The 22,341-nt window shown below is 43.5% G+C and overlaps 1 protein-coding gene across 1 annotated transcript in view; it reads left to right on the top strand.

Annotated features, from left to right (window-relative positions):
- The first annotated feature begins 944 nt into the window (after nucleotides 1-944).
- LOC309548085 (uncharacterized protein) overlaps nucleotides 945-22,341 on the top strand; it is a 108,810-nt gene continuing 87,413 nt past the window's right edge. Inside the window, exons 1-4 of the mRNA XM_082248049.1 lie at nucleotides 945-1,020; nucleotides 5,957-5,995; nucleotides 17,086-17,274; nucleotides 17,369-17,458. Of these exons, the coding sequence (XP_082104175.1) occupies nucleotides 972-1,020; nucleotides 5,957-5,995; nucleotides 17,086-17,274; nucleotides 17,369-17,458 (367 nt within the window). The 5' untranslated portion in view covers nucleotides 945-971. The remainder of the gene's footprint in view (nucleotides 1,021-5,956; nucleotides 5,996-17,085; nucleotides 17,275-17,368; nucleotides 17,459-22,341) is intronic.

Genomic DNA, 22,341 nt, shown 5'->3' with positions numbered 1-22,341 from the left:
CAGCTTTAGTTTCATTTTTTTTTTCAGGCTTGTTTCACCTGGTAACCCGCAAATAAAAGGCTTCCTGTCTGTTTGTTGTTATAATAGTTTCTCCACAGTATCTATGGTGGTGGTTGTCACACAGGCTGGACTTCAAACACCTTTGTTCATTTCCAGCCCATAGGGGATTGATGAGACTAGTAGTTTACACAAGAAATATAGGGATGTTTGTGCTGATGAAAAGTTACAATGGCACTACGAGATCAACAAGTACCTTCTGTACAAGCTGAAAATGTTCTTAGAAACAATGAGAACCAATGCAGCCAGCACCATTAAGAACTGGTGAGCTGCAATATAATACATTTTTTTTGGTTTAGATATAATTTAACTGCTTACACTCAGGTTTTTGCAGCCAGAATAATAGGAAAATGTGTTATGATCATTTGGTAACATAGCTATTGTATTCTGCACTGCCTTGTTAAGTAGGCCATCTAGTGTCATACACAGCTAAATACGACTAAAAAAATTAAATATGTTTTTTTAAAAGGCTTGTTAAAAAATATAGAACCTTTCCAGAGACGCACATTGTTGTAAAATGTGTGGGTTATGCTAGCAGTGTGACCTGGGGGTAAGGTAGTTCTTACTGTGACGTGTGAACAGTGACACCAGGTCTGATCAGTCACATTCCTATGTTAAAACTTGCATGCCATGTACATTCTCATGAACTGACGACTGTTTTGAAATTATTACCTGACTGACATGAAGTGGGTACCAAACAAGTTATAAAGATAAGTCCGCATTGGCCAATTCGGACAGCCCTGGGGGTTTTTGCATCATATTACTTTTTGCAATCGCTGATCATTTGGCCTACTTTATCGTTTGCTCCCACCCCCTCATCTATAAAGTCAGCTGTAAGTGAACACTTCTGAATTTTTAGTCTTTGGTGCGATAAGATATTCAGCTCATATTCAGGACCAGGCATACAAGCACAAATGAAGCTACACTTTGTCATTGCATTGGCTGTTCTTATCCAGTATGCAGGTAAGTTGCTGCAGATTGCAATTATTAAATCAATAATAAATAATGTGTACAATAATTCTGTATTTTTGATTGCAGCTTGACTTTCTGTATCTACACAAATAATTTAGTTAAGAATATCCCTCATCTATACAGAATAATTGTATTATTTAATATAACCTTGAATATGTTCAATTTTGCTATAACTGTGAAGAATGTATTGTATTATGCTCAAAAAAAGCTATAAAGTAATATAATCTATAGCTAAATGAGACACTTCCTGTGCCCATGATTCAATTCAATGGTTACATCAATGGATCTCTTCTTTGGGTCTCTGGCAGGGCTGGATGCAATGGACACACTGGGCAAAGTAAAGAGGCGGCTTTTCTTGGATAATTATCAAGCAGAATTTTTTCATTATCAGAAGAAAATGCAGTTTTCTAACTAAAGTTATTTTGACATAGATTTATATTAATACATTTGTCACAAAGGTCTAAGCCAGGTTAGGAAACAGTAAAATGTAAAAATATTTTGTGTAATCCTGGCCACACACTAATCGAGGATAATTTTCCAGCACAATTGACTACTGTCGAGCTAGGAAAGCCACACGCTGATAGAAATTTGGCTGGTTCCTGCTGATCTGTCTAAATTTAATTGTGTGTGGCCACCGCTGCTTGACAGAAATCAATCATTGAGTTCTGTTGGAGTAACATGTTGTAGAATATTCCTCAATCAGCAGCTGCAACCCCTGATCAGTGTATTCTGACAGTGGCAGGTGCTGTGGTCAGAGAACAATGTCCCGGTGAAGAGGATTTCTCCATCCACCTCATTTAGATGGAGAGAAAAAAATGTTAATGTATAGCCAGCCTAAAAGAGGTAATATTAGCAATGGGTTGTTGCTTTGGACACCTAAAGTTGTGTGCCTACAGACTCTAATGTAATGGTTATATGGTGATGCAAATAATCAGTTATAGGGTCCTTTCACACGGCCGCTCCGTGTGTCCGCAAATCATCCCATCCGTTTGCGGATGATTTGCGGACATAATGTAAGTCAATGGTACTGCGGATGTCAGCAGAATACCATCCGCTGACATCTGATTTTCCTCCTTTCAGTTCTGTTCCGTTTTTTCGAATGGAACAGAACCCCATTTTTTCTTCCGTGTAAAAAACGGAAAGGAAGGAAAATCGGATGTCAGCGGTGTCATCCGCTGACATCCGCAGTGCCATATACTTACATTATGTCCGCATATCATCCGCAAACGGATGGGATGATATGCGGGCACACAGAAATGTCATCCGCTCCGTGGAAAAAAAAAAAGTCCCGCAGCGGACCTTTCACACGGAGCGGCCGTGTGAAAGAAGCCATACTCTCTTTTTATTATTTGCATTGCCAACATTTCCTCTATAGTTGGATGCTTGAGCTCCAGTCAGTGAAGTTGTTTTACCTGGTAAAGTAAATGTTCCCTTAGCTTAGTGAGTAAATGGAGACTGCATTCACTCCAATCATCCTATTATTTGTAAGCAAAATAATGTACTTTAATTCCTTTACACATGATTGGGTGTTGAGCGTTTGCTTTATTTACTATGCCAAATGAACATTCACTTCACTAAGTAGACATTCCCTATACCCTCCTCAAGTGTTATGTACTCTATATAGGCCACAGCGCTTTCTTTTAAATAGTATATATATATATATATATATATATATATATATACACACACACACACAAAATGACATATGTTACTGTGCTCAAAGGCAGCATAGAAAAATAATTAAAAGAAAAAGCTTCTTATAACGGTGTACACCTCAAAAAACAAACCCAGAGCAAGTGAAAACTATACAGTGAAACTATTAGGTGTAAAGTTCTTTGTGATATTCAGTGTAAAAAGTTCTTCCTGCAGTGATCGAGAGATTCCTCCAAAGATAGATTCCACAGAGAGGGGGGAACACCATATGTGAGGAATAAAGTAAAGGTCCGAACTCACCAGACATTGCATTATGAAAAGAGGTTCAGTAAAGGCTTTGGTGGTCTCTGTATCCAGGGTAGATCCTCCAGCCAGTTCTCAATGTACACTCCTTGCAGTAGTCAGAGGTTCCAAAGGTGGGGTGGTAGTGCCAACCCCCCGTGGGGTCTATCTTTCGAGGAATCTGTCAATCACCGCAGGAGGAACTTTTTACACTGAATATCACAGAGGATTCTTTTTTGGACTTAACACATAATAGCTTCACTGTATAGTTTTCACTTGCTTTGGGATTGTCTAAGGCAGGGGTGTCAGACTCAATTTCATTGTGGGCCGCATCAGCATGGTTGCCCTTAAAGGGCCAGTTTTAGCTGTAAGAATAGATGTCCAGAGCAACCCAGGCCCCTTTACACCCTTACATGAGATGTCAAGAGTCACCCACCCTTCCTTACATCACAATGCACCCCCTTACCTTGTGCTGCTGCCAGGAAGAAGATGCGGGTGGATCTGGGAAGAAGTGCAGGGTTGGAGGAGAACCAGAGGAGGGCTGGAGTCAGCTTCCAGAGTCTGCTGAATGCTGAGACCAGGGGAGGCATAGGCAAGGTGGTGTTGTGGCTGCACAGAGAGGTGCAGGGTCTGTAGGGGTAGTTCTGCCCTCCTTTCTGCTGCGGACTGCTGAGAAGGGGGGCAGTTTGTGGGCAAAGATGAGCCTTTCTGCAGCTGCACAGAGAAGTGCAGGATCTGGCAAAGGAGTTCTGTCCTCTCTGCTGCCGACTACAGAGACAAGGTGGGGGCAGAGACAAGGGGGGTACCGCAGCTGCAGGAGAGGTGCAAGGGCCACATGAAATGGCCTGGGGGGCCGCATTCGGCCCGCGGGCCTTGTGTTTGACACCTGTGGTCTAAGGTGTGGACCATTATAAGAAGCTTTTTCTTTTTTTTTATTTTCTATGCTTTCTTTGAGCACAGTAATATATGTAATTTATCTATCTATCTATATATATATATATATATATATATATATATATATATATATATACACTATTTAGTAGCAAGCTCTGTTGCCTATATAGCAGAGGCCTGTAGATGCAGGCATAGCCTATAGGCGGAGGGCCTACATGACTGGGTTTGGCAAGCTAGGCCACAGAATATAAGAAGTTAACTTAAATTAGGTTTTAGGGCTTACCTTATTGGTGTAAGGTTGGGTGGGGCAGGGAGTGGTCCCGGTGGCCTCTTTGGGGGGTAGGTGGTGCTTCTGGCATCAGTTTCAGAATGTCAGCGCAGGAGAAGGATTCTTCCTCCAGCCCGTCCTAAGTGTAGCCCAGTTGGTATAGGGGGCTCGGTTAGTATTACGGAATGGGAAATTGGTTGTCATAGCAGCAGGCTGAGGTCGGTGGGTTTTGAAGGCAGGGGATGGTTACGTTCTTTGGAGAACGATGGGTTGGGCCCATCTTCGTTATGGGTATACCTGCCCTGTTAAGTGTCAGAAGTGATGTGTTTTGGATTGGTTGGCTGTATCAGCTGGAGTATTGATTAACAATTGTCCCCGAGCTGGTGTAGTTGCGGCTTGGGGCCATGGAAATGTGAGTGGGTGCCAGATACAGCCGGTTTCTAATTCAAGGGGTGCCTTCAAAATCCTAAGACCTGATGGAAGGCAGATAGTTACATCAGGCTGTTGGGTTCTGTTATGTGAATATTATGTGAATATTATGTTATTAAAACTGAAAATGTTATTGTTAATTATGATTGTTGTTTAATAAAAGGCTGCTATGGCCATTTAAACCCAAACAAAAGGTGTGGTGATTATTTGTTCTTTGGGGGGTAAAGTATATAAGGGAGGTGTTGTGTTTTCAAAAGGGGGCGCCATGGCAGCAGCGGTATGGGCAATACCCCAGTCAAGAGAACATCACTCTTGCAGATTCTATAACATTGTTTAACCACTAGGTTTGGAACAGCAGTTGCAAGCTCTAAAATATTAATACGCCTAGCTTTTACTTGGTGGCGCGAGTGGATTCACATAATTTTTGCATTTTCTATACCCTAGTAAAGGATCACAAAAGAGTTATTTAAAGTATAAGGGGGGTCTAGCCCTCCAGTTGTCAAGCATCTGTCTGGATCTTTAAGGTTCCTTCTTATTCTGTTCATTTTTGGCCTTCAGTGCAAGGCCAGCACAGAAAGCATTAAAAATGTTTGAGCTCTATCACTTATCTCATTTGGAAACACTTAGGCTGGCCATGCACTGATCAAATTTTGGATGGGTTTGGATACAGACGCAGCCGCAGTCCGAAGATTTTGATAGTCAGTGGGAGCGGCTGTCAAAGTACAATAGCCACAGCGGGAGATTCATTCATCTGCACCATATAGCAATGGACAGAGGAATCTGTTAGATGATTTCCATTCAGCCTTCAGGCTGAAACAAATCTAATTGTGAATGGCTGGAGTATGGAAGAAATATTTGAGGATATTTTATTTAATTTGTTGTTATTCAGTCATTTAGTCTTGTCCGAACTCTTCGTGGCGCCATGAAACATAGCGCGCCAAACTTTTCTGTCCTCCACTGCCTTCCGAAGCTTGCTTAACTTCATGTTCATTGTTTCGATGATGTTATCTATCCATCTCGTTTTTTGTTGTCTATATTTATTGAATTACCCATATGCAAATGACCTGAAAGGCAGATTGTACACAGATCACATACCAATTCTAAATAAACAGTGATTTACTATAGTTGTGACACTTGAATCACATTCATATAAACAATGCCGGTTGTTTCTATATTCAGAGATTATACAGTCCTCATATACATTTCCAAATATTACAAATATACACATTACAGATACTGTTATCAAAACAATTTTACTTGAGCATAATTGTGTATGTGTGTGTTTATGTAACAGTATATTTACTATATATATTTATACTTATATATGTATTGATTAATATACATACATGTCACTTTGGAACACAGCCTTTGACTCACCTTTCTTTTTTTCACCATTTCTAGGTGCTGAGTGCATAGATACCTGGCCCAATCCTGATGGCTGTAAGTGCAGTACTTGTTTTAAAAGGACAGAAAAACTGCATAATAAGCCCAAACATTAAACTATTAAATATTACATAGAAAAGTATAGACACAGATATTTAGAAGATGTAGTATGACTATAAATCACATCACTTTTCATAGCCAGACTGTTAAGAATCAGAACCAGCACAAATTCATCAAATCAATTATTTACAAATACTCAACAAAAGCACATAGGAATTTCTTAGCTAAAAAAAGTGCACCCCTCCCCTCTGGGAATTGTTAGATTGCTACACCTTCTACCCAGGTGTCTCCAATATACACAGAAAGATTAAAAGCAAATCTGTTACTTTAGTGATCACCCCTACTCATATAACAATCGCTGTTTATTACATTTTCCAATGATTAGACAGACTCTCTTTTAGGGTTTTATACAGCCAGATCAAGCAGTCTCATTATCATAAAAAGCCAACAACCATAAATCAATGCTCGCTTCTTAAGCTGCCCTTACACTGATCGAAGCTCAGTCTATTCAGCAAGACTGGTTGAATATCAAAACAGTGTATGGCCATCCCACCTCGTCAAAAATGAAAAGGACATGTTGGAGAATTTTTCTCAATTAGCAGATTCAGCCACTGATCAGTGCATTCTTAAGTAGCGGGTGTTGATCTCAGAATCCAATTTCCCAGCAGAGGGGGATTCCTCCATCCACCCTGATTGTGTGGATGGAGAAATCTGCTGTTTTTTTTTTCAAAATCTTTTTCATAAAAAAAATCAACCGTGTATGACCAGCTTTTAAAACAGCTGGCACATTGTCCCCTTTGCATTACAGATATGCACACATAAATCTCAGGTTCTTCTTGTTTCTTCTCCCTAAAAATAATACAATGTGGAATGACTGGGTCGGCCGCTACTGTTTGCCTGTAACCGCACACAGAGCAGTTAGCTGTAGTTAGGGACAGATGTCTGAGCCGGGACAAGACTGGTCGCATGACCCAGTTATTCCAACAGCGAGAACCTGAAGATTTTTGCTTTAGGAATGTGGCTGCCGCAGCTACCTTGCCATGTGAAAGAGAACTAAGACTACATTCAGACAGCTGAATAACAGCTGCCAGGGGCATCAGTAGAGTCTTGCTAGTTGTTGTAAATGCTGTTTGCACATACTGGGTGCAAATAGCTACAGGTGTCAGCAGTGACTATCAGATTTGTATTCTGTAGAAATAAATGGCCAGTGCTACTGCACATACAACTGTTCATCTGAGCAGGCAGGAAGGGGTCGCATACTAGCTCATTATGAAATACTTACCTTAAAATGAAGCCCCGACTCGGACCCCCGGACACCACTCTGAGAGCTGACATGCTCCCTCTGCGTCTCTTCCGGGTTCGGCGGGTTCGGCGGCTCCGGCGCTGTGAGTGGCCTGGGCCGCGATGACGTCACTCCCGCTCCCGGAAGTCACTTTCCGGTAAGTTCCCGGCAAGGAACTCTGAAGGTCCGCCGGACCTTCAGAGCGCATGCGCCGCTAGCTTTAGCCGCTGCATGCAAGGCAAATATCTCCTAAACCGTGCAGGTTTAGGAGATATTAATTGTACCTACAGGTAAGCCTTATTATAGGCTTATCTGTAGGTAAATGTAAAAAAAAAAAAAAAGGGGTATACTACCGTTTTAACTTTAGGAGAAAGGTGATATGTTACATTGACAGAAAAGGAAAGGTTAAGTGTGAATCTAAAAAGGATCCTTTCATAGTAAGGCCCCTTTCACACTTGGAGTCTATCAGCGGACTCTGTCTCCATACTGTGTGCGGAGACAGAGCTGTCAGGTCCCCGCTCTTCTCTATGGGGGAATTGGATGAGAACGGACTGCCTGTCTCATCTGATCCCATCCGCTGGACGGATGGAAAATAGGGTTTCCATCCGTCCAGATTTGACGTACCGGATCGGATGTTAGCGGACATGTCTCCGCTGACATCCGATGCCCCATGGAGATGCATGGGGTGACCGTTCAGATCCGCCTCAAAAACTGACAGGCGGATCTGAACGGTCCGCAAGTGTGAAAGGGGCCTAATGCTCTTTTGGTGCTTTTTTACCTTGCTAAAAATGCAAGAAAAACACAATAAAAATATTTCCCTCTAAATCCTATGGTACTCTTCACCCCGCTGCACAGTGGGTGCGGTGCGTTTTGAAAAGTCCTGCATGCTTCATCATTAGTGTGCATTTTAACCAGTTGCTGACCGGCCGCTGCCTATATAGGGTGGCAGGTCGGCAGGTTCCCACAAATCACCATACCTGTACGGTGGTTCGCGGGAGCGATCCTGGGGCGCCCATTCGCCAGCGGGAAAGCTGAGGTGCGGGGCCGGTGGTCGCGATTGCCGCCAGGCACTCGTGATCGCTCCCTGTGGAGAGGGAATGGCGGTCTGCTGTTGTAAACACAACAGCATACCTCCCAACTTTTGAACTTGAGAATGAGGGACATTTGAGCGAGACTGTGACTAGCGGGGTGCGCAGCGCCCCGCGGCTAATGGTGGGTGTGGCCAAACATGATAGTGGGAGGGGCTTAATGGCAGTGGTTAAACAAAACCCGAGCTTCCTCGTACCTATAAAATATGCTTTTATTGCTGTGCCACAAGCTAGAGTCTCAGGAATACATATAACCCTCAACACAATCATTTAGAAAATGACTTCCAATACATCTCACTGCACAGAGGAGGTAAGTATAACATGTTTGTTATTTTAACACTAAAAGAGACTTTACAATTAATTTAAGATTCCCAGAGTTCCGTTTTAGGCTGGGTTCACACTTGTGCGATGACAGACATTGCATGTGATTTGCACCGCATTGCTGTGCAGATCACATGCGATGTCTGTGTGATGCGAATTCAGCCATACAAATTGTAAGGCTGAAATCACATTGAATTCGCACCAAAATGGTGCGGGACCATTTTTTTGGTCCGCACTGGAATCGGATCGCATGGGTGTTTACACCTATGTGACCCGATTCCTATACCATTGGACAGTTCGCACGTGATCTGCGAACCAATCTGGGGGTGTCATTAACTTTACATTGACACCTGCAGTGGTTCGCAGATGTCATTGTGAACCAGTGTACGATTTAGGTGCGATGCGGGAACCGCCACTGAATTGCAGGGTTTCCCACATAACACCGGTCTGAACAGGATCCATAAAAAAGTAACTAACAGGATAGAAGCCACTTGAAAATCCACTTTTCTATTAGACTAATGGGTTGCAAATGCAATGCCAATGTGACAAAAGTGCACTGTAATAATGCAAATGGTACTGCACACTGAACACAGGATCGTGGTGTAAACAAGCCCAAAAAAACAAACAAAAAAAAAAACGATTTATGCCAGGAGAAAACTTCTCTCTGTAGTAATGAAAAAACAGTATATAAATCAGCCTCCCCTAAATGTATCACAACAAAATACAAAGGCATATGAAGCTTTGGAGAAGGTACAGTGCTGCTAAGCAATGGGACTTAATCCTAGAAACAAAAAGCAGAACACATACAACAATATGAAACAGTTACACAGGATCAGCATATATCATCCTAAAACATTTCCAATGCACTGGTTTGCCATGTGCAACAGTCATTACCTTCCATCAGGTCTCTTCCTGGAGAGCACACGCCTCCCCTCATCCCAGCAGCACTGAGTTTACTGTTTACACTAGATTCCCTGAGTGGGCGGGGCTTGGTGACAAAGCCCTGGCCATTGGATGGAGCATGATTGCAGGCTTCCAATAGCGAAGGAGTGGGCGGGGTTTACCGGCAGAGTGATTACCTGTGATTACAGTCTTCTAATAGCGGCGCCATGCTAATAATGCTAAGAAAGGACAGGTGAAGTTTCAAGTGGCTGCGGGACACAGCCTGAATATGCGGGACAGCGGGACTGTGTTAGAATTGCGGGACAGTCCCGCATAATCCGTGACTGTTGGGAGGTATGCAACAGACTGTTGTTCTCTCTGGAATCATCACAGGGCTCCTGTGATCCTCCTATTTAGGAACACAGGTCCCTGTGATGATTCCATAAGCCCATCCCCCTCACTGTTAGAAAGCACCCCCTAGGCATACATGTAACCCTTTGATCACCCCTAGGTTAACCCTTTCCCTGTCAGTGCCATTAGTACAGTAACAGTGCATATTTTTAGCACTGATTACTGTAGTAATGTCACTGGTACCCCAAAAGTGTCAAAAATGTAAGTTAAGTGTCTGATCTGTCTGCCGCAATGTCGCAGTCCCGCTAAAAACCGCTGATCGCCGCCATTACTAGTAAAAAAAATAAATAAATAAAAAAAAAATGACATATTTCCCCTAGTTTGTAGACGTGATAACTTTTGCGCAAACCAATCAAAATACGCTTATTGAGATTTTTTTTTTTTTTTACCAAAAATATGTAGCAGAATACAAATTGACCTAAAATGATGAAAACATTAGATTTTTACATTTTTTTTTTGAGTGGGAATGTTATATAGCAGAAAGTGAAAAATATATATATTTTATTCAGAATTGTCGCTATTTTTTTGTTTATATCGCAAATAATAGAAATCACAAAGGTGATTAAATGCCACCAAAAGAAAGCTCTATTTGTGGGAGAAAAGGACATCAATTTTATTTAGGTACAGCGTCGCATGGCTGCGCAATTGTCTGTCAACCACTTTAAGACCGTAAGGTTTTCCTGCTTAATGACCAGGCCCTATTTTGCGATTCAGCACTGCGTTATTTTAACAAACAATTGTGCGGTCGTGCGACACTGTACCCAAATAAAATGGACGTCCTTTTTTTCCCCACAAATAGAGCTTTCTTTTGGTGGTATTTGATCACCTGTGCGATTTAAATTTTTTGTGCTATAAACAAAAAAAAAAAATGACAATTTTGCAAAAAAAAAAAAAACAATATTTTTCACATTCTGCTATATAACATTCCCCAAAAAAATGTAAAAATCTAAATTTTTTAACATTTTAGGCCAATTTTTTTTCTGCTACATATTTTTGGTAAAAAAAAATCGCAATAAGCGTATTTTGATTGGTTTGCGCAAAAGTTATTGTGTCTACTAACTATGGGAAAGATTTTTTTTTTTTTTTACTAGTAATGGTGGCGATCTGGAATTTTCTGCGGGACTGCGACATTGCGGCGGACAGATCGGACCCCTAACTGACATTTTTGACACTTTTGGAGGTACCAGTGACATTACTACAGTAATCACTGCCAAAAATATGCACTGTTACTGTAATAATGACACTGGCAGGGAAGGGGTTAACAGTGTTGGTGATCAAGGGGTTAAATGTAACCCTAGGGGAGTGATTCTAACTGTGGGGGGGGGGGGTTTGTGAGATGACCATAGAGACATGCGATCCTATATAGCAGTGGTTCTCAATTCCGGTCCTCGGGACCCACTAACAGGCCAGATTTTAAGTATTACCTTGGGGGATGCAGACTAGAATACCACAATCACTGAGCAGCAAATGAGATCACCTGTGATGTAATTTAGTTATCTTGCAAACCTGGCCTGTTGGTGGGTCCCGAGGACCGGAGTTGAGAACCACTGCTATATAGCAGGATCACATAGTCTCTGTGATCATCTCAGGGAGAAGGACAGACAGCTGTGTTTACATCAACCAACTGTCCTTCTCCCTCAGCGGGGAGAGATCGCCAGTGTCAGGCAGTAATCGGAGCCGCCTGACACACGCACTGGCTCCCCGGCTGACGAGCATGGGAGGGAGCGCACCGCTGCCGGCGCTCGCTTGCCCCCTAGCCTCCTGAGAGTGAGCGACGTAGAGCTACGTTGTTTCGCCCAGATTTGCCTGCCACAGTAAATCTGCGGTGGGCGGTCGTCAAGTGGTTAAAATAACGCAGTGCCAAATCGCAAAAAATGGCCTGGTCATTTAGGGGGAAAATCTTCCGGTGCAGAAGTGGGTAAAACCACATAAAAATGCAGCTCCCTATTGAAATGAATGTAAAACGTATAAAAAACGATCTTCGGCTGTCGCATGTCTTCACAAATGTTTCACAGGTGCATGCCAACCAGAAATGCATCAAAAATAGATATGCATTTTTAATGCTTTTGTTTCAATGGAGTAGTGTGAAAGCACCCTTAATGTGAGGGATAGGTGCAGTGTTGGGGGTAACTAGTTACAAAGTAACGGATTACAGTAACTACATTACTTTTTTTGGTAACTAAGTAACGTAACTAGTTACAATACTAATATTGGTAACTACACTACTTTACTAGGCTATAGGAGGTAACTACACTACTTTACTAGACTATAGGAGGTAACTACACTACTTTACTAGGCTATAGGAGGTAACTACACTACTTTACTAGACTATAGGAGGTAACTACACTACTTTACTAGGCTATAGGAGGTAACTACACTACTTTACTAGACTATAGGAGGTAACTACACTACTTTACTAGGCTATAGGAACGCGCTTTCCTGCGTTACCCAAGCCGTGCGATACAATCGTTATTTCGAAGAATAGAGAGGGATGAAGTTTATGACTTTTTTTGCACTTTATGTTTTATTCTGTTTTTTCAGGTTTTGTTCTCATGTTTCCCAAAGCCTGTGTTTATACAATAAACTCTATGCAGAAAGAGTGTCATGTATCTTCTTCTACACGGTCAATTAAGAAAGAGGAAAGTAAAGTAATAAGTAGTGAAGTTACTTTTCAAATGCAGTAACTAGTAAAGTAATCTCATTACAATTTACAGAAGTAACTAGTAACTAGTTACATTTTTTGAGTAACTACCCCAACACTGGATAGGTGTTTGGGTGTACAGTGGCGGAGCTAGACTTTTAAAACAGGGGTGGCAAAGGGGTGGCTAGGTATTATTTTGGGGGGTCAATATACAAAGTGTAATTTAGTGTCAGATTCGTCCACCGCAATGTCGCAGTCCCTCTAATGATCGCTGCCATTACTAGTAAAGACAGGATACAGGTGGTGGTGATCAGAGGATACAGACAGGATACAGGTGGCGATCAGAGGATACAGGTTTGCCCCCAATGATTATTGCAGAGTGCCACAGCAATGCCCCCAATGATTATTGCAGAGTGCCACAGCAATGCCCCCAATGATTATTGCAGAGTGCCACAGAAATGCCCCCAATGATTATTGCAGAGTGCCACAGCCTTGCCCCCAATGATTATTGCAGAGTGAGACAGCAATGCCCCCAATGATTATTGCAGAGTGAGACAGCCTTGCCCCCAATGATTATTGCAGAGTGAGACAGCAATGCCCCCAATGATTATTGCAGAGTGAGACAGCCTTGCCCCCAATGATTATTGCAGAGTGAGACAGCAATGCCCCCAATGATTATTGCAGAGTGAGACAGCCTTGCCCCCAATGATTATTGCAGAGTGCCACAGAAATGCCCCCAATGATTATTGCAGAGTGAGACAGCAATGCCCCCAATGATTATTGCAGAGTGAGACAGCAATGCCCCCAATGATTATTGCAGAGTGAGACAGCCTTGCCCCCAATGATTATTGCAGAGTGAGACAGCAATGCCCCCAATGATTATTGCAGAGTGAGACAGCAATGCCCCCAATGATTATTGCAGAGTGAGACAGCAATGCCCCCAATGATTATTGCAGAGTGAGACAGCCTTGCCCCCAATGATTATTGCAGAGTGAGACAGCCTTGCCCCCAATGATTATTGCAGTGAGACAGCCTTGCCCCCAATGATTATTGCAGAGTGAGACAGCCTTGCCCCCAATGATTATTGCAGTGAGACAGCAATGCCCCCAATGATTATTGCAGTGAGACAGCCTTGCTCCCAATGATTATTGCAGAGTGCCACAGCAATGCCCCCAATGATTATTGCAGAGTGCCACAGAAATGCCCCCAATGATTATTGCAGTGAGACAGCAATGCCCCCAATGATTATTGCAGTGAGACAGCAATGCCCCCAATGATTATTGCAGTGAGACAGCCTTGCCCCCAATGATTATTGCAGAGTGAGACAGCAATGCCCCCAATGATTATTGCAGAGTGCCACAGAAATGCCCCCAATGATTATTGCAGTGAGACAGCAATGCCCCCAATGATTATTGCAGTGAGACAGCCTTGCCCCCAATGATTATGGCAGAGTGCCACAGCAATGCCCCCAATGATTATTGCAGAGTGCCACAGAAATGCCCCCAATGATTATTGCAGAGTGAGACAGCAATGCCCCCAATGATTATTGCAGTGAGACAGCAATGCCCCCAATGATTATTGCAGTGAGACAGCCTTGCCCCCAATGATTATTGCAGAGTGCCACAGAAATGCCCCCAATAATTATTGCAGTGAGACAGCAATGCCCCCAATGATTATTGCAGTGAGACAGCAATGCCCCCAATGATTATTGCAGTGAGACAGCAATGCCCCTAATGATTATTGCAGTGAGACAGCAATGCCCCCAATGATTATTGCAGTGAGACAGCCTTGCCCCCAATGATTATTGCAGAGTGCCACAGAAATGCCCCCAATGATTATTGCAGTGAGACAGCAATGCCCCCAATGATTATTGCAGTGAGACAGCAATGCCCCCAATGATTATTGCAGTGAGACAGCAATGCCCCCAATGATTATTGCAGTGAGACAGCAATGCCCCCAATGATTATTGCAGTGAGACAGCAATGCCCCCAATGATTATTGCAGTGAGACAGCCTTGCCCCCAATGATTATTGCAGAGTGCCACAGAAATGCCCCCAATGATTATTGCAGTGAGACAGCCTTGCCCCCAATGATTATTGCAGAGTGCCACAGCAATGCCCCCAATGATTATTGCAGAGTGCCACAGAAATGCCCCCAATGATTATTGCAGAGTGAGACAGCAATGCCCCCAATGATTATTGCAGTGAGACAGCAATGCCCCCAATGATTATTGCAGAGTGCCACAGAAATGCCCCCAATGATTATTGCAGTGAGACAGCAATGCCCCCAATGATTATTGCAGAGTGCCACAGAAATGCCCCCAATGATTATTGCAGTGAGACAGCAATGCCCCCAATGATTATTGCAGTGAGACAGCCTTGCCCCCAATGATTATTGCAGAGTGCCACAGCAATGCCCCCAATGATTATTGCAGAGTGCCACAGAAATGCCCCCAATGATTATTGCAGAGTGCCACAGCAATGCCCCCAATGATTATTGCAGAGTGCCACAGCAATGCCCCCAATGATTATTGCAGAGTGCCACAGAAATGCCCCCAATGATTATTGCAGTGAGACAGCAATGCCCCCAATGATTATTGCAGAGTGCCACAGCATTTGCCCGCAATCATTGCAGAGTGCCAGCGTCGTCGTCCCCCCCATGAGACCGGCTTACTTACCTCACGGACGGACGGTCATCACAGCAGCTTATCATCGGTCCGCGGCTCCCTGCATCTTCTCAGTCCTCCCGCCGGCGCCTCCTCGACCAATGGCACGGCATTTGCCATTCGGCCAATCAGGAAGCGGGAGGACCTGCTCCCTGATTGGCCGGAGGAGGATCCATGTGACAATAGCGAATTTTCATTCGCTATTGTCACAGAATGGGCGGGCTCGGCTTCGGGACGCTCTGTTCTGCTGCTCCCTGACCCTGGCCGCCAGCTTAGAGGGATCAGCCGGTTCTGCGAACCGGCTGATCCCATCCCACCACTGCCTGTGATTCCTCCGCTGCCAGCCTGGATCGGGGTGGCAACAGGGGTGGCAGGGACTTTTTCTGGGGTGTCAATTGACACCCCAGCTAACCCTCTGGCTCCGCCACTGTGGGTGTATCAGTGAAATTAAAGGGTATGCATATCCAAAATGTAAAAATCGCTGCCTATGTAAAATAGCTTTAGGCTGGGTTCACACTTATGCAAATTGGATACAGGCTTCCCCGCATCTAATAGGCATGACAGGTGAGTGTGACCAGCTCTCAATGGTCACACTGAGTCCGGGGTGGCCGCAGTCTGCTTCGGAAAAGGTTCCTGTGCATCTTTGGCTCCGTTTAAGTTGAGAATTCAGGCAAAAATTTGGACCTGATTCACATCTAAATTGGTGTACAAGAACGCACTGGCCCCCTGCTGTGACCCGCAGCTAGTGTGAACCCAGTCTTATAATCTTACAGTTCAGTCCCTGTTCTCCACACCCAAATGTCCAGTGCTGTATCTTGGCCTAGGCCAACAAGGCCCAGGCCTAGGGCGGCACTTTGCAGGGGGGGCAGCAAAAAAGTGGGCACTGATAAGCTTCACTGATGGGGCTGCCCTGATATGCTGCACTGATGGCCACTGATGAGGCTGCAATGACTGCCACTGATGAAGCTGCTACGATGGCCACTGATGAGGCTGCACTGATATGATGCACTGATAGGCTGCACTGGTGGCCACTGACAGGGCTGTACTGATGGCCACTGATGAGGCTGCACTGGTGGGCAGTAATGAGGCTGCACTGATAAGGCTGCACTGATGAGGCTGAACTTATGGAAACTGATGAGGCTGCACTGATGGGCACTGATAAACTGGTTGTAGTCTGTGGTTTACAGATAACAGGGCAGGTCATAAACATGAAGGGGTGTGGCCTTTACAGGAAGGGGTGGGTCATATTTAAATTTAGGGGGTGCCCAAGTTTAGTCAGGACTAGGGCAGCACAAAACCTAAATACACCACTGCAAATATCTGCATAAAGTTTTGGGTTCCTACAAGTGATGTTTTATATATATTCATGGTTACTTTTTTGGCTTTCAGATGCTTTTAACCCCTTTGTAGCCAGAGATTTTTTAACTTAGAGGCAGCATTGGTGTGCATCAGTTAACTGGACAAAACTTATAGGACTCATTTTTCTTAATGACAGCAGGTATGAGAACTAGGAACACACGCAGTTGCACATTCTTAGTTCTCAGCTGTGAGTGTTTTCATAGTAAAGAGGCATTTTATATTTGGATTTAAAAAAAATCACCACAGTCTCAAAATTACTAATAATTGTCAAGCAAAAGGGTTTTTTTTCAACTGTTTGCACAAGTTTCTGGTCAGTTTTGCAAATACTGTTTGCAGTCTCAGTGATATTGAAGGTGTTTTTGAGCCATGTGACTTGATGTGAAAATTGACTAACTGCAGAGACTCCTGGTGTCTGACATATTTTTCTTCTCTTCATAGCTTCTCCTCCCAATATTACTCTTTGCAGCTCCTGTTCAGGAAGCTGCAATGATGGAAATCCCTGTTCATGTAGTACTAGTGATTATAGTACCTGTCTTCCGAATGTAAGTGTACCATGCAATGTCAATGATCTCAGCTTCTGCTGTCCAGCTGGCTTATTCTACAATCAAAGTCAGTCCTGTTGCACAAGTAAGTATTTTCAACATCAGTTGGAAGTGTACTGAGTCTGACCATTTAGGATGTGTCATTTTATACAGATGTTTTTATGCTTTGTCCTCTGCAGCTACTCCTATCTGTGTATTACCATGCGCTACAGATGAAACATGCATTAATGGAGTGTGTGAATGTAATACCACCATGTACCAAAATCTGAGTAAGACTTTGTTCACTTTCTTTATTTTGTAATGTCAGTCTGGTCATTTACCTTTACAGTATGTGCTTGGTAGGCATATTGTTTTTTTTTTTTAGTGTATAAGTCATATTCCCTATGTTTTTTTTTTTTTTACAACTTAACATGGTTTGCTGTGTCCTGTTTTTGCTAATTTATTATGTATAGAAATGTTTAGATAAACCATTAGATGGAGCTCTTAGTCCCGGTTCACACTGGGGCGACCTGTGAGGCGACCTGGTCGCCTCACAGGTCGCCGTAGGTCGCCTCCCATAGGGAAGCTGCGGACCCGTTCTAATAGGAGCGACACAAGTCGCTCCGACTTAGAAAAAGGGTCCGGAGCTTCTTTGGGGCGACCAGGAGGCGACCGCCATAGACTTCAATGTTATGAAGTCCGTGGCGGCCGCTCCGAGGTCGCGGCGTGCTGCTCGCACCGCAATCTCGGAGGTCGCCCCGGGAAGTAGCGTCGCGTGTATGTGAACCAGCGTTTAGTTGCTCACTTCTAATATTTGTTACTTAAAATACACTAACCATCAGAGTAATATGGGGACTGACATTTGTGGCCCCTTTCAAAATGCTGGTTTCTAAATCACTGACCTGGAACAGAAAATTACAAATGAAGAAAAATCAGAGATCCTGATATTTATATCTTTTCCTGGTCAGTGACTGAAGTCCAAGCATCAAATGTGACAGTGAGGAAACCAGCATTTTAAGCAGGCAAGCTCAGCAATGGCAGCCCACATAACCTTTACCAATTGGGGAATAAGATATCAGCCGCACAGGGAGAGCATTGTTTTCAACAAACCATGGGCTTGCAATGTGAGAGGGACCAGTAAAGCCCAGCCATTATATGACTGGGTGACTGTTGTCACCCTATAACAGGAAGTTCCTAAACCAGGAATTTTATGGGGAAAACACCAGGTGGTATTTTAATGAAAACCACAGATATGAGATTAAAAATGGCTTTTGAAATTACATGTATTTATAGTAATTGGGTTTGCATCCATTTAAAAGCCAAACTCCACGCAGATGTAATATACACAAATTAACAAGCCAATTAATAACCACTTCAGGACTGGCATGTTTAACATCCTTCATTACCAGGCCAATTTTCAGTTTTCAGCACTGTGATACTTTGACTGACAATTACTCAGTCATGCAACACTGTACCCAAATTAATTTTATACCATTTGTGAGACAAATACTGGGGAATTCAAAATAGCCCTAATGGAACATTTCTGTCAGTTGTTCCCTTAAGAGCTACGTGCACCTAATTCAGGCAAGCATTTAGGCAAGTGTTGGCAAGATTACTTACGTGTAGAAAATGCAGGTAGTTGTCTACTGCAAGTTTAAAGTGGAGTTCCGGCCTCAAAAAAATATTTTTAATAAAAATACCCCCGGAACAGTCAGGTAGTGCATTTCAGCAATGATAGCCTCTGAACTGTCCCTGGGTTCACTTACCTTTTAGAAGAAATACTTACCTTGAAAATGTCTTGTCCAGCGCTGCCATCTCGGGTGTGGGCAACTGAAGCCGGAGTGTCCTCTTCAGTGTCCTCTTGGGTGACGTTGGAGTCCCAGATTGCCCTGCATCGGCCCTGCTCATCTCTTCCAGTGCAGGTGCGTCATCCCTGCACAGCTTCTGGGCATGCCCAGAAGCTGTTTAGCAGGGAATGACACGCCTGCACCGGAAGTGATGAGCAGGGCCGGTGCAGGCGCATTGACTCCTGGGAGCAATGACGTTCTGCTCCCAGGAGTCAATGTAAGGAGGAAGTGACGGCGCGGGCTGCGGCCGCAGAGGGAGGAAGTGGAAGGAAGGTAAGTATATTTTCTTCAAAAACAAGGTAAGTAAAGCAAAAAAAAAAATTGTGATTATCCAATTCTTTTTCAGGTTACTTAGAGCAAGGGGATGTCAAATTTTCTTTTTGAGGCCAAAACTCCGCTTTAAGAACCTGCCACTATGGCAGCAACAGATTCTTAAAGAATTATCAGCAGTTCTAAAATGAAGAAACTGTTGGTACTTAAAGTGGAAGTAAACCCTCATATATTTTTCAGCCAAGGAAGCTGCCATCTGACTTCTGTTTAAACTTCACATCACATGTGACCAGTTATGACACCAGCCATTAGATGGTTTGACAGTTTGGTTGACAGTTTGGCTGAGAGCACAACCAATGTGACCGAGAGCATTTCTGGCATGCTGGGAATGTAACTAGTTTTTTAAACTATTAAATTGATGGGTTTACTTCTGCTTTAAAATGGAACTAAACCCATTCATTTAAGGCCCCTTGCATATGGTACTGATGTTTTAACATCAGCATTTCTAGACCTAATTTTAGGTGTTTGTTTTGCATGCATTTGCATGCATACATTCCTAGGGGAAATTCTTTAGTATTTATGCTCATCACAATTTTTTATTTTTTTTACTCAAGAATATGCAGCGCTGGTTTACCCACCTGTGTGTACAGGCACATTGTAAACAATGGGCTGCATTTTAGATCATTATAAACGCTGTACTGCGCTTTTTAAGTAGCATGCAAGAGGCCTTTCAGTTTTAAAAAACAGTTACATTTCTGACATGCTTGAAATGCTAACTGTCACATTGGCTGTGCTCAACCGAACTGTCAAACTATCAAATGGTTCATCTTCATCATAACTGATCACATGTGCAGCACCATGGCAGTTACAGATCAAAAAGAGGCTAAAATGGCAGCTGCCCTGGCTGAAAAGGATAAGAGGGTTTAGTTCCAGTTTAAGACCAGCTGTACAGAAGTACACCAGTACTCAGAGTGGGTTGTGCCTGTGCTGGGAAGCTGTCAGGTATTTCTATCCCCAGCCCCATTCAGCTGTTGGCTGGGAGATTCCCTGGCTGAAAGCTAAATGTAAACGGTAATACGGGTGATGTCATTACCTAAATATGACAATGACTACATTTGGGAATTAACTTGTCACTGGGTAGGTGGAGTCTGATGGGGAACTGAGAGAACAGTTCTCCATCAGTCCTGGTTTGCATTTGATTGACAGGGAAGTAGGTGGATTTGAAAGTCGCCATTGGCCTGAATATCGGCTATGGATCCGCCCACTGCCGTACGGTGTCATTTACAGTTAAGCAGACCTGATGGTGAAGTAGTCTCTCGGTTTCCCATCAGGCTTTGCCCACCTTTATCATAAAGTGCCCCAGCCATGTGTCTGTCAGTGTGAAGGGTGCAGTGGCTGGGGAGGGAGGCCAGGAGTACACTGTGGAAGGAGTGTGCAGTGTGGACACCTTCCTCAGTGCAGACACATTGACGTTTTGAAAGGATGGGAGCACCACACCAGCTTGTATAGACCTTTTAAAAGTTTTTTATTTTGTAACAGCCAAAACATTTTGGGGGTTCAGCACTCGCTCTTCATCAGGGCTAAAAACAAAACCATAGAGAAAATATAGTGCAGACATAGACAGATTCATATGACTGTCTATGACAGGTATATCTGTTGGCAGGATTGTCTATTCCTGTGCATGTGGGGTAACACTCGCACGGAGCACACTCATCAATGCCTGGGACCAGGTGGAGATTGCAGTCATGTGAAGAATCTAACATTAAACCAGTTTCCAGAGTTAGAGATCAGCCTTCACTGTGTGCAGTAATAAAGTGCAGAATTCCTTGTCCCATGTCACTACACATTGTACTTGTATGTTTGCATTAGGAGAGACATGCAGAGCCTGCGCCCTCTCTACTAGTCCAGCGTACATCTTTTACCTCAATCTCAATAACAGAATGTGATCCCACCAAGCACCCAGCATAAACCTCATGCTCCATAATGCTAGTCCGGCTATCATGGGAGATGGACTGCTAGAGAGGGACCCAGAACATCGGCTCCCTCACTATTAGAGGACCTGCCACCTTACCAGGTACCACGCCTAACGACTGGTTGCTTGTAGCTAGTTCCTTCACTTGGTTACTCATAGCAACTACACTTTTCTTGTTTTACAATGTTAACCTTCTTAGTGCTACTATGTACCTTGTAGTGCTATTAAAGTCATAAATATGCCAGAAGCAACATGCAACCCTTTGAATAACTTTAGACCAGGCTCATAACAGTAAATATAACTTTTACTGTAAAAAGACATCATGGCAACACAACATGAATAACGTCCTGTCCCTAAATCTACCTAAGCTAGCGTAGTGGCCCAGGCAGCATACCTCTGTAAGTTGAGAGTCCATTTAGGCATTGTCCATGACTTGGATGCTTTCCGTGGTCTCCAGTATCTTCAACACCGTCCTAGCACTCACAGATTTCTATTCCAACTCCCTGCTCTCTCCTTTCCGTGCACTCTTGGTCCAAGCGGTCCCCCTCTTTTATATTACAGGTGGGCCCGCCAAAACCAAAAGCCTGGGAAAACCAGAACCAAAAATGTGTCAACCCCTTCCCCAGACTGGGCCGACTGCAGAACTAACTACATGCATTTCAACTTGCCTACACATGGATCGAACACAAGCACCAACACTTTTGGTGCTGCACCTCAATGGAATTCTAAAGGGGTGTTTACGAAAACCTTTATGAATTCCCCTGTAAGCGTTTTCTTTCAGGTGAAAAGAACAAAAACAATGAAAAACCACAGTTTACCCGTCTTTCTTTTTTAAAACATAGCAAGTAAAAATGCCAAGACAGTATGAACACCCTCAAAATTACCCATTTTTGCAAAGCAGACACCCCAAGGTGATCTGTGGAGGCAAACTGGCAAACTGCTTTCGGACAGTAAGTGACACAGCTACTAGCTGCCACCTTTGTTTACATTCTGTGGCGCTGTAATTGGTCACCTATTGGCTCTGTAGCTTTTTCCCAAGATCCGCTGTCCAATCACAGCACAATCACAGGACTATGCGCACGTA

The sequence above is a fragment of the Pelophylax lessonae genome (genome assembly GCF_965119305.1).
Source record: "Pelophylax lessonae genome assembly, chromosome: 2".
NCBI lineage: Eukaryota > Metazoa > Chordata > Amphibia > Anura > Ranidae > Pelophylax > Pelophylax lessonae.
Note: the sequence above shows the minus strand (reverse complement) of the source record. Positions and strands in the feature narration are given on the sequence as shown.